At 51.8% G+C, this 16669-nt stretch overlaps 1 protein-coding gene across 3 annotated transcripts in view; it reads left to right on the forward strand.

Annotated features, from left to right (window-relative positions):
• The window catches only part of NT5M (5',3'-nucleotidase, mitochondrial), a 24777-nt gene extending 9805 nt beyond the window's left edge, over nucleotides 1-14972 (forward strand). The window contains exons 2-7 of one of the 3 annotated variants that reach the window (XR_002096511.1): nucleotides 349-449; nucleotides 1199-1259; nucleotides 1972-2086; nucleotides 2923-4133; nucleotides 4228-4840; nucleotides 6704-10125. Coding sequence is in view for 1 of the 3 variants with exons in the window: in XM_019512654.1 (XP_019368199.1) it covers nucleotides 349-449; nucleotides 1199-1259; nucleotides 1972-2086; nucleotides 2923-3080 (435 nt within the window). In the remaining 2 variants the exon portion in view is untranslated. Of the gene's footprint in view, nucleotides 1-348; nucleotides 450-1198; nucleotides 1260-1971; nucleotides 2087-2922; nucleotides 5343-6703; nucleotides 10126-11426 lie in introns of those variants that run through there. The other 2 variants (XR_002096510.1, XM_019512654.1) reach the window with 2 other exon arrangements.
• Nucleotides 14973-16669: the final 1697 nt, after the last annotated feature.

The raw sequence follows: 16669 nt of genomic DNA on the forward strand, positions 1-16669 counted from the left end.
ACTTTTACTGGATGGGGGGAAACTAAGCCCTGGCCTAGCCCCTCTATTCTTTATCTTGTGATAGCCCTGAGAAACCTCAACTTGGACCAGGGCTTCCCTGAGCTTGGCGCTGTAGACACTGGACAAAAATCAAGTCATGCAAGAGACAACAGAGGGGAGCCCAAGAAAACAGTGAAGCAATACATGTCATGCTTGTCACTGCTTGCCATGGAAGGCACTGATTTCGGTTTACCCTACCCAGCTTCTGCAATACTTAAACCAAATGAAGGGGTTTTGCGAGGCAAAAGAAAGGAGGGACAAAATGGCAGAAGGCACCATTCAGTAACCAGCTTATGTTCCCTTTTGCAGGAGAAAGCAATAAGCATATGGGAATCAAAGAATTTCTTCATCGAGCTGGATCCACTCCCAGGCGCTGTGGAAGCTGTGAAGCAGATGGCCAATATGGAGAAGTAGGTACACAGCTGTACGGTGGGGAGGGGGTGCTGGTTGCAGCAGTGGGGGCAGCCCTTGGAGTCCTGGCTGATTGATCCTGAGGGCTTGTCTGCACTGCCTCCATGCTGGGCTGGTCCCTGGGAGCAAGGCAATGGCATGCTAGTCAGCCTGCCTCATTTCTGGGAGTTGGTAGTAATGCGTGGTGCCCGCTTCATGGTGGCATTCTTGGACAGGGCTCAGGGGCACAGTAGACACAACCCAAGATAAACATACTAGGATCTCCATGAGGATTGTGCTCCAATCCGGTTAATCCTGGTTGACAACTCCCTTTGTTCCTCCAGTTGTGGGGTTTTGTTCGTAGGCCAAGGCTGTGCTACTTTTAGCTGTTGGGAGAGTACCTTTCAGGAGCCAAACACACACTCAACTCAGGGCAGAGTATTGAGTGCACACACATGTACAACTCAGGGCAGAGTGTTGAGTACGTGTGTGCGCGTGCGCGCGCACACACACACACACACACAGGGCAGAGTATTGAGTGCACACACATACAACTCAGGGCAGAGTGTTGAGTGCATGCGCGCGTGCACACACACACACACTACTCAGGGCAGAGTATTGAGTGCACACACACAACTCAGGGCAGAGTGTTGAGCACACACTAGGCTGCTGGACAGCTTGGCAGCCGTGGTGCTATGGATCAATACAGCCAGGGTTACATAGTCCATTTTGCCACCCAACCATGTTCTCCTTCTGTGTTTTTTGGCAGCACTGATGTGTTCATCTGTACAAGTCCAATCAAGATGTACCGTTATTGCCCTTATGAGAAGGTAACCAGTGAGCTCTGGGATAAGGTGGGGAGGGTTAGCTCAGAAGAGGGGGTGGGTGGGGCAGGAAGGTGGTGACTGGCATGAAAAGCTCCTGCTATATAACAACCGGCAGGGAACCTGCAGCTGGAACAGGGGTTGTAGGAGGGAGAATTTTGGAGGGTGACATTAGTATGCTTTTGGGAAGCTCTGTGTGCTCGGGGCAGTGTGCAGTAGCACTGAGCACCCTGCAACATGTATCCAGGATGCCTTGGGGAGCATGCCCAACCCACTCACTCCTGCTCCACAAGCACCAAATCCTGCATGAAGCAGTGGAGCTGCCTTAGTGAGGCACTGCATATGCAACGATATGCCCTTCAGAGAGAGCACAGAAGGGTGCTGGGCCTGTGCTCTGGGCTCCTGCAGCAATAGTCCAGGTGTCCTTGCATTTGGACGCAAATGCGTGTGTAAAATACCAGCCCTCACTGAAGGATAAAACAGGTTTTAGATTGCTGCAAGCAGGAGTGAGATAAAATCTAAGGAAAACATGCAAGGTTTATACAAAAGGCCACATGAGCAGGGTTAAATACATATGGCTCCAAGGAGGGTGCTGTATTGTGGCTGCCCTCCACTGCTGATCCTTGTTGCCAGTGGACAAGGGCTGTGCAGGCTGCAGTGGGAAGCTCCTGGGCCACCCTGGGCTGCTGCTCTGACCACTCTGCCCTTTCATTTCCAGTATGCATGGGTGGAGAAGCATTTTGGCCAAGAATTTCTGGAGCAGATTGTTCTCACCCGTGATAAAACCGTGGTCTCTGCTGACCTCCTCATAGATGACAGACCAGATATAACAGGTAAGGGAGATTCCATCCAATAATGATCACTGTGGGCTGTGTCTAGGGGCAGGCTGGGGTGAGAGTCAGGGGGTTTTCCTTATTTCTCCTGGTTGAGACTGAATGTGTCAGGGACCTCAGGGCAGTGTGCTGCCAGCTTGGTAATGATGTTATTTGGGGCTAATATTATTGAGCAAAAACTACTGAAACCTCCTGGCATCAAATGCCAGTTAGAACTGGAGACTGGGACTGGAATTTCCCAGTATCTGAGAGGAGGTTCGTTTAACCCGAGGTAAAGGGGGTCTGGTGGGGACACTCACATCCAGAGCTGGTCCTCCCCCAAGCCAGGGTGAGTAGGATCAGCCTAGTGGATGGAGCACTGAGCTGGAATCCAGGAGGCCGGGGTGCAGTGCTTGGCCACTTCGTACGAGTTCTTTTATCATGCTCATCTGCACAGTATCTGAGCACCTTGCTATAGAAGCAGTGGGACTAATGCTGCTTGTGACCTTGCTCACTCAGCCCCTGCCCCCATGTGTGGGCTCAGACAAGTCATTTAATCTCCCCATAACCTTCATTTTGCCCTAGCTGTGAATGGATGTAGTCCTTCCCTCCACATGCAGGTGGAGTGGGGTTAGGAATAAACACGTCTGGTAACTGAGAGTCATGTGCGTCTGTGTGGAGGGCCGCAACAGTAATCAGAGAGGTGGTGTGTGTTCAGCCATTGCTAATGAAATCCTAGACCCATGAAAGTCCAGTGCCAGCATAAAGACCCTGTGCAGGGCACAGAACCCCCTAGCTAGGTCACGGTGGAGCCTGGAGACCCTTGTCTGAGTTTCTCTGCTCTTCCCATCTTTCAGGTGCCGAGCCAAACCCCAGCTGGGAGCACATCCTCTTCACAGCTTGTCACAACAAGCACCTGCAGCTGAAACCCCCCAGCAGGAGGCTTCACTCGTGGACCGACGACTGGCGGGCAGTCCTGGACAGCAAACGGGCAGCACGCAGCCAGTTAATTTAAAGCAAGAGCGGCCTGTGGTTGTCCATCATCAGGCTGCCCTTGGTTCCTCCCTGGGCAGTCTGTGGCATCCAGCTGAAAGCTGAAAACCACAGAGAGACACCACCCCCTGCTGAAGCAGTCCATGAGAAGAGGTGTCCTGCCTCAACCCTGTGGGAGGGGATGGTTGCTGCCACCTGGGTCCCTGTGAACAGGACTGAACATCAATTGTATTTGGTAAGGTAAAAGCCACTGAGCCACGTGCAGCTGTTGTGGAAGGGGAAGGCCCTTGGAGGGACACTGAGCCCCTGCTTTTTGGTTATTGGGTGTGCTCCTCACACCTGCTTCTGTGATATCTGTGGTGTCTGCTGTGAGGTCCACTGTGTGGCTGACTGAGGCACCCGCTGCTCAGCCTGTGACCTGGAGTCCCACGGACTTGCTTAGCTGTGCCAATGAGCTGGAATCCCCTCTGCCTACACTGCTGCTGGGGCCTGGACCAGCAGCCTGCTCCGTCTTAGCACTTATCCCAGGCCCGTCCTCCAGAATGCAGGGGAAGAGTTTTTCCCTCTCTCACCTCCCCACGAGACTGGCTTTTCACTCCTTGGCTTGCCTGCTGTCAGCCCTCCAAGGAGACCATCCCCAGGCAGCATATGGAATGGACGGTCTCTTCAGAGCTGTGAACGGGCTGACTGGGGCTGCCTCCTAGGACCCTTGTTATTAAAGAAGGTCCTCAGGGTTTGGGCAGTGACTCCCTGCCAGCCAAGACTCTGCCTAGCCCACTGATAGATGCCAAGGGAGCGCCCTCCTTAGAGGGTTACTGTGCAGCCTTGCCAGCTCTCTGCCCTTCTAGAGAGGTAGGAACATCTGCAAACATGCAGCACAGAAGACTAACAATGACAAACATCTGGGACGGATCAGCCTTCAAAGCTGGCAGGCTGTACATAGACCCCATGTTCTGGCTCAGCTGTGATCTGTGTGGCATCTGACAGGTACATCCATGTCAAGGCCAGGGACCCATATGATCAGACTGCAGGGAGACTGGCCTAGCAGTGCCAGGATGATGGCTCTGGAGGAAAGGTATAAACAGTGACAGCTTCAGGATCTGGGGGACAGGGTGACCCTGAAACTTCAAAACATCTTACTGCACTGCATGGAAGTAGCCTGACCTCAGCATGACCTGTTTTCCATCCTTATTGCACATGACAGTCATGCCCAGCCTTCAATTGCCCTGCAGTCTGGGTTGGTGAAAAACCAAGCTCCTATGACAGGCGGTGATATGACTCCAGGCATTGGGGACCTGTTGCAACCACTGCTGCTCCAGAGGCCTAAAACTGGTTTGGACATGACCCCAGAAGCACCCTTGTAACAAAGGGGTCTGCAGACAACCTGTACATTTGCCAATGGCCACCCTGGGGCTGAGGAAAGTAATCAGAGCTCCGTCCCTGGTCAGGATTATGCACATCCTCATTCACGCTAGGGGAGAAGCTAATCGGTCCCAAGACTGATTTCCTCAGGAGACAGAGGTTCCCCAAGCCCTTCACTAGCTTGAAGTCACCTATGAGCTACTGCTTCCCTTTCCTCCTGTGAATTTTCAGGCTCTTCTTCCCACTCAGTGCCTGACAAGACACTAGCAGTTCTTGTGGCGTGCTCCATTACTGGGAAACACCAGGACAGCTGTTAACTCCAGATGGCAGTCCCTTGAGACGGCCCGGCCCGTTTTATAATGACTGGCATATCTCTTGCAGATGTTCTGCACAGAAGGGTTCATCATAGCCCACAGGCCAGTAAGTGTCTCTGTCAACCTATTAAGCCTTCAATTACCAAAGCATGGTGTGTGTGTGCATTAAACTGCATGGTCTAAAGCATCTCCCCTGTTTTTGCCCCATACCCAGAGATCTCATGGGAAAACTCAGGCTTCAACCTCTTGCTATCTGAAAGGTTGATCATGGATTAAGAAGAGGGTCAGAGACATGACCACTTGCCTGCCAGTGGCACAAACTGCACGGTGGCTGAAGGTTTGTGCTTTCCAGCCTGGGGCAAGGATGCAATTAATGCACTGACTCTCACATGCTTTAACAATGGCACCATTGAGCCTGGGTATTTTGTCAGCTGCCAGGAGGAAAGGGAGTTGGACGAGGGAAGAAGGCATAGCAAATCCTCTGTCAGTGGCACTGGGAAAGAGCTATGTCTTCTTTGTTTGATCAAGTCTGGATGCAAAGTTTGGCTTGTAGGGATGGACAAGATAATTGAAGAGACAGGTGGGCCAGGTAGGCATGGAGTCTTGACAGTCTGAGCCCAAGGTAGTGAGCAAGCCTTTCAAAAAATATTTTGTAGGAAAGAATAATTAAAGGCATGGAGGGAGATGGAAAATGGGATCAAGCACAACATCTACAATAAAGGCAGATTGTGCCACGTTAACCTGATAGTTGGCTCTGATATCGGCATTTGTGGACACAAGTAGATGTAATCTGTCTGGACCTCAGGAAAGCATTTGCTATAGTGCCTCTTGGGAGATGGGGAATTAAGTTGGTAAAGATGGAGTTTAGTAGATTTGTAAAGAGGGCAGAGAACTGGTCAAGGGGAGACCTCAGTGGGCAGTGAAGAAAGGGGCAGTGTTAGGCTGGAGGGAGGTTATTAGTGGAGATTGTCAAGGATTGGTCTCAGGACCAACATCATTTAATACTGTCATTAATGACCTTGGCAGAGAAAAGTAGATGTGTGCAAATGGAATTTGCTGATGTTAGAAAGATTGCTCTATCCTAGGGGGAAGAATGGGATGACCTTGAAGACAGTAGTAATAGAAATGGAATGAAATTCAGTTGCACAAAATGCAACTTTGTGATGGGAGTCTGGACTCTAGACTTCCATCACAAAGTCTTGGGAGTCTAGAGTCCAGACTCCCATGACTTTGTGATGTATTGCACCATACCACAAATGCTCTCACAGCCCTCTGGCACCAGCCCTGATAGCTGAGGCAGGGTGGAGTCCCAGACCTTCCCAAAACGCACTGGTACAAGCCCTTGTACAAAACGGTGGATGCTAAGAGACCAGCGTAGTTGGCCCCAAGGTTGGATGGGCTGGTACCAGGTTAGCGGCAGCTGTCAAAGGCACAGGTCAGAGGCTGGTTCTGCTGGACAGGGGTGTCTGTCTGCAGCATAGGTGGGCATGCTACACTTCAACTAGCTTTTATTTTGAATCCAGGAGCAGACTGGAAAGAGCATTTAAATTCACACATTATGGAGGAGACCTGGTGCTGTCAACAGTGTAATTCATGGTCCGGCGGCTTGTAATTATGTTAGTTAAATGAGGAGGATCCCATGTCGAGAGCAGTGAATTAGGCTGAATTACAGCTCCTGTTCAGAATTCCTAATGGCCAGTCAGGGTCAATTAATCTCCCCATCATCAAAGACTCCGGTGCAAGTTGCCAGGGCCCAGCTCCTCTGAAGGTTGGGCCTCAGGGGGCTGAAGTAAGTTGTCACAATCAGAGTCACTCTTGGGCTACAGCATCTTTCAAGGAAGCAGGGCCTGCAAAACTCAGACCTCATTCCTACTACCCTCCACCCAAAGCAGTCCCTGATATTTCCTTTCCTTCCACAATGAAAACAGCCATAGGAAGTCTCTGAATGCACTGTGTTCCTCTTCCTCAGACCCAGGCAAATACAAGGAACCCACTTCCAACAAAGCCAGTGAATAAACCCCATCTCCAGAGAGCTGCAGAAGACCAGACTTGTGCTGGTGCAGTCTTGCATTCCCCCGAGGGCACCAGACAGCAGAGCAACCTCATGTCACCACAAGAAGGTCAGGTGGGTTTACTGCCTGGCTGACAGCAGGACCTAGATGAATGCAGGAAAACTCAGCGTGAAACGTGCAGAAACCCTCCTCGTGGATACCTTGCAACCTGTTGCCAGGCAGTAGCACTACAGGCCAGACCAGCTGGAGATTGAGAAGACCTGTTCGAACATCCATGGCCAGGCCCCGCAAGGAAGTTACAGCCCCTACCTCAGCAGGGAAGATCTCAGATATCCCACAGCTGGAGCCCTGCGTCTCAACCCCAGGTCTGTTTGATCACTGCCCTGTGGCTCCCTGCTGGAGACGAGCACCAAGCAGAGAGTTGCAGAGCAGATTCTGTTTGGGAGAGGAGCTTAAATGATTTCCTTTGATGTCGTTTTGCTCTGCAGCGGTTGTTCTGTTCTGCACTCCGAGCACAGATTTCTATTCCCAAGGCACATGGGCACTGCCCCCCAAAAGGGACCACAGTCTCTCTGGCTTTTAGCATACTGCACTTGGTCTTCTTGCCCCTATAAGAATCATGGCCCCCCTTGGGCAATGAGCAGAAGCTGTGGGTTCCCCAGTACTGCCAGCGTAAGGACAGCTGTGAACAGAGCCAGGTGCTTGCAAATCCTTGTTCTTTGGCTGCGGTCCCACTGTTGAGTTTCTGTCTCTCCTTAACACAGGACACCACTTCAGAGGACAACAGCTGTGAACAGCCAGTCAAAGCCTGCAGCCACTCTGCAAGCCAACAAGCGGTTTCAGTGATAACCACGCAGCTGGTGAGACCTCCTGAAGTGGGAGGTTGCACTGAACAAAATGGTGCTTCGTAACCTGTGCCTTCCCTCAGTGAATAACTGGGAAAGCTCCCCCCGGGTCACACCCGAGGACACACGGATGGTCCCTGGGAGCCATGAGAGCTCTCATGGTGGGGTCCACACTTACCTGAGAGGCATGTGCTCCAGATGGGAAGGGCTTTTTAATTGTAAGCCACCGTGCTTGTGGGGAGCTGACTGACACAGGAGCCATGTGGGATACACTAAGATGCAGCCAAGTGTCACTTTGCCTTCAAGGCCTGTAAGACCATGGAGCTAAAAGACGTTGCCTCAGAATTGCTGAACAAGGTGCGCGGTGCTGTATCAGGCCGAGCAGCCAATCTGAAGAGCCAGCCTGCAAGCAAGGCAGGTGGCACCCATGGACTGCAGCCTCGGACTCCATTCCTGCTGGCTTGGCATGACATTTTGTCAGGGCACTGTTTAAACGTTGCTGTGTCCTCCCTCCCATTCTCTGCCAAGCCTCTCAGTGGGGGAGGACAGAGCTAATGAGAAGTTCCAGCTATCGCATCTGCTTCCTCCATACCTTCTGTCCTCCCCCGGAGACTGGGCTGGACATTGTGAGGGACTTGGCTCTCTCACTGGCTGGCATTTTTTTCCCCTCCTTGTAAGGGCATACCATCGGTCGTCAAATCAGCGAAGCTCATTCAAGCAGCTTCTCTTTCATGGTGTCTGCCCTCGAAAATTGAGCAAGGTTTTCGTGCTGTCTTACTTAACACGCACAAGTAACTGCCTGTAAGCTGAACTGTTTGGGTTGGATTCGCAGCTGGTGTGAGCCATCCTTTTTCCAGTGACTTCAGGGAATCTTAGCCAGTTTAGGTTTGCTCAGGATCTGGCCCTTCAAATCCCCAAATTGCTTTGCTGCTCCACTGAGATGCATAGAAGCTTCTTTTTCCTTATTTTTAAATTTTATCTTCCTCCCCTCTCCTCCTCCCCCTATAAAAAACTGCAGATGCACACAGTAGCATTGCAATAACGCTCTTTTCTGCTTTTCATCTGGATAATGTGAAATGGGGTTTGGGTTGTGCAATTTAAAATGCATGGCTCTGTACTCAGTGTCACGAAGGGGAGATTTTTACCCCTGTGGCGCAGGATTAGCTGGGAGATGAGTGTTGTAGCACCCCCTACACACCACACTCCCTATGAAGGGACATAGAGCCGGGAGGCCTCTGTGATTTTCTGTTCAGCCTCTTGCAAATATTGCTCTCAGTAAATAAAGCAGTGAACTGCCTGTAGATCATCACCAGGTAGAAAACCAGTAGGCAGGCAGGGAGAGATGGATCATATACCAGCGAGGTCTTATTGGTGCTGTCTCCTGATGATATTTTGGAGCTGGGAGTTAGGACTGTCTGGGGTTTTGAGTCATACCCATCACCAGGAGAGCTGTCCGAGTACCTCCGCCACAGACTTGCTGTGTGCCATCGAGAAAGTCATTCCTCCCTTCTGTGCCGCAGACTCCTCCATACAATTGGGACAATACCACTTACCTCACAGGGCCGTTGTGAGGGTTACACACACAGTGTCAAGCACCTTGAGCCGCAGGTGGGCTGTATTCTGCAATTTCCTCCTATCGGAGCGGCACCTCTGTAGTAGACAGGAATCAGGCTGGGACAGGAAGAAAAGCAGAAGCCAAGGGAGCGCTCCCTCAGGGCGTCCTGCTTGGTGTTCCCCGTGTTGGGAAGAGTTGGGTCTCACTCGGTGTGGAGGGGCTCCCCTGCATCGAAGCCATGAGCATCCTGGGCACTTAACAGCCTCTCCACTGACTGTCTCAGCAGTGACAACCTTTTCCCTGGCAGCTGGTAGCCAGGATTACAGTGGTAACTCAAAGGAAGCACACAGCACCACAGCTGAAATATATTTGCCCCTGGGCTCGCCATGCAGCACTAAATTCACTTTAATGAGAGAATGATGTTTTATTTTTTCTACTCCTAATAGAATATGACAAGTTCTGGCCCAGCTCTGTAGTTTAAGCTGGAGAAGCTTGTCCCTGGCTAGTACAAGGGCTCAGTTATAACTAACCAGCCTGAGCCCAAGGGCTTGATTCTCCTCTCTCTTGTGTCAGGAGTGTCCACTGACCTCAGAGGAGCTGCCCCAGGACAAAGCAGCGGATGGCAGAACCGAGCCCCAGGACCCTGCTTTTCCTGATGTACATCGCTGTAGCCGGTGAGGTGAGGCTGTATTAGGTAAACAGCGCTAGCCTAGCAGCTTGACCCTATGGCAGGGCCTGCATGCCAGAGAGCTGTACCGGTGCCTTGTCCTGGGGATGTTGTATGCTCCACAGGGCTCGCGAGGTTAACCAAAGAGCTTTGTTGGGTTTGTTTCTTGAGCTGGGGCATGTGAGCAATGACGTTGAAGATGGATTGGAGAATGGATGTCTGGAAAGAGCTTGTCTTTGTTTGTGAATGGATGCATGTCTTTGTCGATGTGCTGCAGAACAGTACACACAATAAACATTTGTACGTCACTGACTCAGGCGTGTCTATCAACCCAGTGGATTTAAGGGATCGCTTGGGATGCAAAGGTCCCAATAAGGCCTTGTCTGCACTACAGTATTGAGCGCGTCCCCAGCCAGTGGTAGCAGACCCCTCCAGGCAGCCAGCAGAGTCCCTCCACCCCTGACTCATGGCGTACGACTTCTGCCACCACCCAGCAGCTGGCAGAAGGCATAGGAGACCCCCAGGGCTGGGGCTCTTTGGGTGCTACAGGGGTACAAATGATAAAATAACAAGAGCTGGAAATCTGCTTGGCAGCTGCCTGGGATGAGGGGACTTAGCCAGGACAATTGCCCTGTTGTCAGCAGAAGGGCGCTGCTATGCCTGGGGAATACCTTGCTCCCCTACTTGCTCCTATGTGCTCCTGCTGCTGCCTTGATGCGGTGAGGACTAGAGGGATTTTCTTGATCTCTTTTCCTGGATCCCTCCTCTGAGACCTGATCCTCCCAGGCCCTGCTACTTGAACCATGACTTACTCCTGTGTCAAGTGGGTGCAAAGGGCTAGTGGCAGTTTCTACCTACTGAGCACTGGTGGAAGTCACCATACCAGGGAAAGTGAAGTCTGGCATCCGAAAAATGTCACACAGCTTCCCCCAGGAGGTGGCACTGTGACACCAAGCTGAATATTGGGTAGACCGCAAGTAGTGCTGTTATCCAGACTCCATTGAATTGCCCGTGCTAACCAGGCAGGGACTTCAGGGGCATTCACAGCAGCACCTTTACTAGAGATTTCCCAGGTTTTAATGCAGACTGTTCCTTAGAGCAAGCATCTGGCTTGTATGCTGCAACTACAATGTTTTCACCAGGCTGGGATCAGGGGATCCACTCAGCACCTCCCTATGGCTCAGAAATGCAGATTCCACCTGTTTTACCACTGAAGGCAGGTGACAGGATTCTGGTCCTCCCCAGAGCCAGAGGCTGTGGGATGGGAAGCAGCACTGCTATGAAACAGCTGAAGGCAAGGCATGCCAAAGGATGCTTCCCCTGCTGAAAGTGGAAGAAGATACAGTTGTCCACGGTGCTGTGTGAGACTGGGGCATCCATATAACCCACACCCCAAAACTCTCTGGACACATTAAGCAGGATCTTCATGTCACCAACACCACATGTGCCCTTTCCACATGCTGATTCATCTGCCCATCCAGCAGCTTGGAAGGCCCACCAGGAGCATAGCATGCCATGCTATTGTGTAGAACATGCTTGCTACATGCTTACTCATTAATAGCTTTTTGGCATTGCCTTTGGATGAAACAGCTCTTTGTCTCTTTCCTTGCAAGGCAGGAAATGCCAGGGTGTGCAAAGCAGACAGGGGAGACAGAAATGAGACCCAGCCAGAGGAGGAGGGAATGTGAGTGAAGACAATATAATCACACAGAGCAATGAGCAGCTGTGAGGTAACAGCTGCCCTCCACGCAGTGCATCCCCTGCTTGGTGACAGATTCCTGGATCCAGAGCAACGTGCCCACGGCCGCCGGGAACAATGCCCCACGGCACTGAGTTCTCACAAAGAGAAGTGAAAAGGGCACGGTGAATCACTGCAAAATAAGCAAGGACGAAAGCCAGCCTGTGAAGTTCTGACCATCCTTGGGCATATATCCCAGGGGCACCGGCTGACTCAGACGTAACCTCTTCCCTACGCCCTGAGGAGGAGGATTAGCATGGTCCACCCTGTTACCGAGGAATATCATTCTGTCTGAATCCTCAACCGTCCATGAAGTGCAAGGTCACCATGAATTGTTCTCTGTAACATCCCCTCGGTCAGATCTCTGCAACGAGAGGCTGTGCTCTTACCTCATTGCCCGGGTCAAATGTGACCATGGAGAGGGCCTGACCCTCACATGGGGCCATCCAGAAGGTCTCTGCCATTCTGTAAACTGGTATGCAAGCCATTGGAAGGGCAGCTTCATCACCTGGTGCCACTCAAATGTCCACGAGGGGGAGCTGCGTGACCACAGGTAACAGCATGGAGGCTGCTTTGGTCCCAGGAGATGCCTGCGACACTCTCCAAGGGATGGGGAAGCACTTTCTGCCAACACTCCCTATGTCCTCAGAGGGGAGCTGCCAGCACACGGCTCGAGATCCCTCCGGGAACGGGGGGGCTGGGCAAAGGACACCCCCTTTTCTACATCCAACTTTGGATGGGGAAGGGGTCTAGGCACTCACAACCCCCTCCCAGTAGGTTCTCAGCAACCACCAAACTATGGGTAGAGACCCCAATACTCTAGCCACAGTGATAAGGCATTTCCAAGGTTCCCACAACAGACACTGCTGGTCCCAGCATCCCTCCTATCCAGCAAGATCATAAGTGCAATAGTTGTAACTGGCAGTGCTTTGACCCTCTGTTGCCCCTTCCCCAGGGATCTTGGAGCTCTTTGCATACCCTAACAAGCCTAATCTGAAAGCAGGACGAGCCAGAAGTTACAGCAACACGATGCTATGTTTCCTATAGATCCCAGTACCAGCCTGACAAGCGCTGCTGGGACAACAGCCTGGCTTGAGAATGCCTCCCAAGCCCTGTGCACTCAGGAAGCAGGTAACTATTGCTACCTCCGTGACACCTCTCCTAGTCTTCCCCAGGAGGGGCTAAGAAGGACCCCAGCTTTAGCTCTATTGCTCTAGCTCCACGATTCTCCATCAGGGTGCTGCAGCAATCTTAGGTGCTGTGAGATCCTTTCATGGGTGCTGTGGTACAGTGGGGTGTGCAAACACCTACACATGATTCACAAGATAACCCAGAGATACTAAATAGGAATTGATGGTGTCAAAAATGTTCTGACCTGGGGTCTTTCTGAGCTCTTTGCAACAGAAGAATTGCTCTGTTATTTCTCCATAGTCAAAGAAGAAGGGAATGCTAAGAGCCGGCATTTTCTAAGGGGTGCCTTGAGCCTAAAATGGTTGGGACCACTCCTCTAGATACTTTACTCCAGTGGGACCCCACCACCTGTGTCCATGGGCTGTTTATGACAGTCAGTCCATGCGGTCTGCACTCTGAGGGCAAAAGCTTTGATATTATAGTCACCAAGTAGCCAGATGCTTCTGTTATCGATACTAATACACAAAGGATGGTGCCCACGTTGCTTGCCAGGGGAGGTGTAAACACGAAGGCTCAGTCAGCTGTAACTGTTGATACCAACCACTGGTTGCTGACCCACTCGGAGATCCCCAGAAACAGCCCAAAACAAAAACACCGAGCCAGCCACTCTGCCAAGAATTAATGAGCCGTGCACTCAGCTCAAAGGCCGCCAGGCTCATGCTTTGGCCTTGCACCAAGGAGGGCAGGCTTGAAAGGTGGTGAAGTCCACTGAGGACACCAGGACGAGTTCAGCAGAGTGAAAAGCTGGTAAACACCAGCTCTAGGTGGGATGGCGATAAGTTTGGACCTGAGAGGAGAGGAGGTGAGAGGCTGGTGCCAAAGGCAAACAGAGGCCAAAGCTGGTTTTCTCAGAGACCAGTAGAAGGCCTTCCATGGGTGCCAGCAGGCAGTGGGTGCTGCTTCTGGAGGAGGTGCATGGGCAAGGGGTGGCTTTCCAAGGTTCACACTGAATAGGTTACTGGAAGAACTTTGGGGAGTATGTCGGTGACGATCCCCTATAAGCAGGTGCTTGATGGTTGACTGGTTGGTTGCATAAAAGCCTCAAGGCAAGCTATGATTTTGATTTGGGCAGGTGCTTTCCAAATACCTCCTCCCTGTCCCTGCTCTGAAGCACTTGCAGCTAGAGAAGGCGAGAGCACACAGGAGGGGAGGACTGATGGTCAAGGGAGCGATGCATTGTCCTCCCCTCCTAAAATCAACCTGCAAACGACCCTGAGACCCAGACATGGCCTGGCATTTCCCTGGCTCCCAGCAACAGCTGCTGCTGGTCCCAGCATCCCTCCCAGCCAACAAGATCGGCCCACTAGCTTTTCCTTGTCCACAGCATTACAGACCTGGGTCTTGAAAAGGGCCTTGAAGGAGGAGAGGGTGTTGGGGGTCAGTTCCCAAAGGGCTTTCTATGAGGAAGGGGCCACGTGGGAGATGGTATAAAGGCAGTTGTGAGAGAGGCAGGCCAATGTGAGAGGTGCTGGGGTTGCTGGTGGAGCAGAGGTGGGATTCAGCCAGGAGCAGACTTCAGAGGAGCCATGCAAGCCGGACCATCTGCTTAAGCTTCAGGCAGTGGAAGAGAAGGAGCTGTAAGAGGGCCAGGGTCACAGTGATATGCAACTGCATCCTCAACAACTAGGAGGAAGGAGAGGCATCAAAACCTGGGGGCTTGAGGGAGATTTTTAATAGCATGCAGAAAAGTGGGGTGTCTTAGAGCTATGTCACATCAAGATTGATGATTCCTCTTAATCCTGACTGTCTTTAAGGTGTCTCTTGGGGCCCAGCCTGACCAACACTTGCTGCTAGGGTCAGGCGAGGAAGGAGGTTGTGGGCCTGGCTGATAGGAAAGGGTGGCCAGCACAGCCATGCCCCCCCAGCTGCCAGGGGCACGCACCATTCATGGGTGGTGCAATGCAACAGGCAAGAGAGGAGGCGAGGGGCCAAGAAGCAGGGAAGGAGGTCAGGAGATGGCTCTTAGTCAAATGAAGTCAGAGCTGACAGCCAGTCGCTGGGGACAGGTAGAGATGTGGGGCAGGTTGGAGAGAGACCAGTCAGGGTGGAAAGACAGGCTTCTGAATCACCGATGCACAGAGAGGGCAGCTGCAATCATGTCTGGGGGAGAAACTACCAGAGGGAGATGAAGCCACTGAACGCCTGTCACCAGGCAGCTGACACCTTCAGCAGTCAGCAGTGCAGCCCAAATTTAGAAGAGTCCTAGTAGCACCCTCAGGTCTCTCAGCCTCCCGCTTTAGATCCTGAGGACCCCAGCGCATGGTGCGGTCAGCAGGCACGCCGGCACCGTGGGGTCTGACACAACAGCAGGAGGGTGGCCCTGGAAAGCCTGCCTGCCCCGAAAGCCCATGCATCAGTCTCGGGGACCAGCCCACAGGTGGGACGCAGGGTTTTCACTCTGCACCCAGCTGTTGCATGGCAGTGATGCAAGCTGACTGTTCGTCGGGCGGGGGGGAGTGTAATTTGTAGGGCGCCAGTGATGCCTGACAAGGGTTTTGAGATCATGAGGTGCAGGTGCTTGTCATAAAGATGACAAAAGTTATTAATATCCCAAATGCCCTGGGAAAGAAACTTGAATCTTCCTGGGGGGAATAGTGGAGGGAAGGCAGACAGAGTCTGATCCACTTAACAAGCTTCTTGGTAATTTTCCCTGGAGGAATGAATTCAGCAGAAAACAGCACTTCCTAAACACTCATAGTTCATATTTTTAGTGGATTCCAGGATTTCTCTCAGCCAGGATGTGAACTCCTAGGACGATCCTCTGTGTCTACTTCCATGAGTTCCCTGCTGGACTTTCTCCAGGCTTTTATGCCATGCCCATCATCGTGATATCTGAGTACCCAGCTGGCAGGATCTCGGGTTTGCTTCTGGGCAGTAACTCAATCGCCAGCTATGAACGCATCCTTGGCCATGACCCATTGTCTCTGCCTCCCCTCCCAGTGGCTCTAAGATCTGGGACAGAAGTTCAATAAACAGATTTAACCTAAATCAGTTGAGTCTGATACTACCTCCATCCAGGTTTATCTTAAACCGGTTTCAGCCATTTTGAAAGCAGTTTATAGGCACCGAACCTCTGCTGTGTTACAGATTTGAACTGGTTTCCGATCACTTACGCTGGTTTATGCGTAAAGTCTGTGCCTAGCCTAAGAGACGCAGGTAAGCATGGGGGATTCATAACGAGCCCAGAGTATCATTGCCATGCACAAATCTGCTGCAAAAGACTGTTTTTTGAGTGGAATGGAGTGGAGATGGTCACATCCAAGTTACCGCTTAAACTCTGATTCACGCTACTCTCCTGGGAGGCAGAGTTGGGGAGATGAGGAGTTTGGGTCATTTCTGGAAGCTCCCTAGCCTCCGCCTCTGCTGGACCAGCACAACACATGGGCTTCCCTCGGCAAGTCTAACAAAGTTTGTTCTGTTTGTGTACAAAGTCCCTAAATAGTTCAGCCCCAGGGGAAGGACGTGACTTTCCAGCCCTGAATACAGTACGGAGGAAAGTCTTAGTCATGATTTGCACTGGTCTACTTTTACAGTCTCCTCCGGACTTCTGCACCCATGGATTCTGCCTTAGGTCCATAGGGGCACGCTAGTGATTATGTCTGTGAAGAGCCGCTGCCCCTGCTCTATTTGTCTTCTACACATCGATGCCCATCAGTAGACCAGAGGCTGGCCAAACAAGGGCTTCATCTTTCTGGCCTGAAAGCCCATCTACTCCTGCTGGTCATCCCCCACCTGCAGCCCCCTGGTCCCACTCTTGTCTGGACACAAACTTCCTCCTCCCTTCCTGTTTCACCAGAAAAATCCCACCGCTCCCAAGGAAGCCTTTTTTCAGGAGAACACCAAGGTCAATGTCCGGCAGTTTAGAAGCAGATGAAGGAAGCCAAATATATTTGAGTTTGACTGATTTATGACATGGTTTTCTGAGAC

The sequence above is a fragment of the Gavialis gangeticus genome, unplaced genomic scaffold, assembly GCF_001723915.1.
Source record: "Gavialis gangeticus isolate Ggan-Ray unplaced genomic scaffold, GavGan_comp1, whole genome shotgun sequence".
Classification (NCBI taxonomy): Eukaryota; Metazoa; Chordata; order Crocodylia; family Gavialidae; genus Gavialis; species Gavialis gangeticus.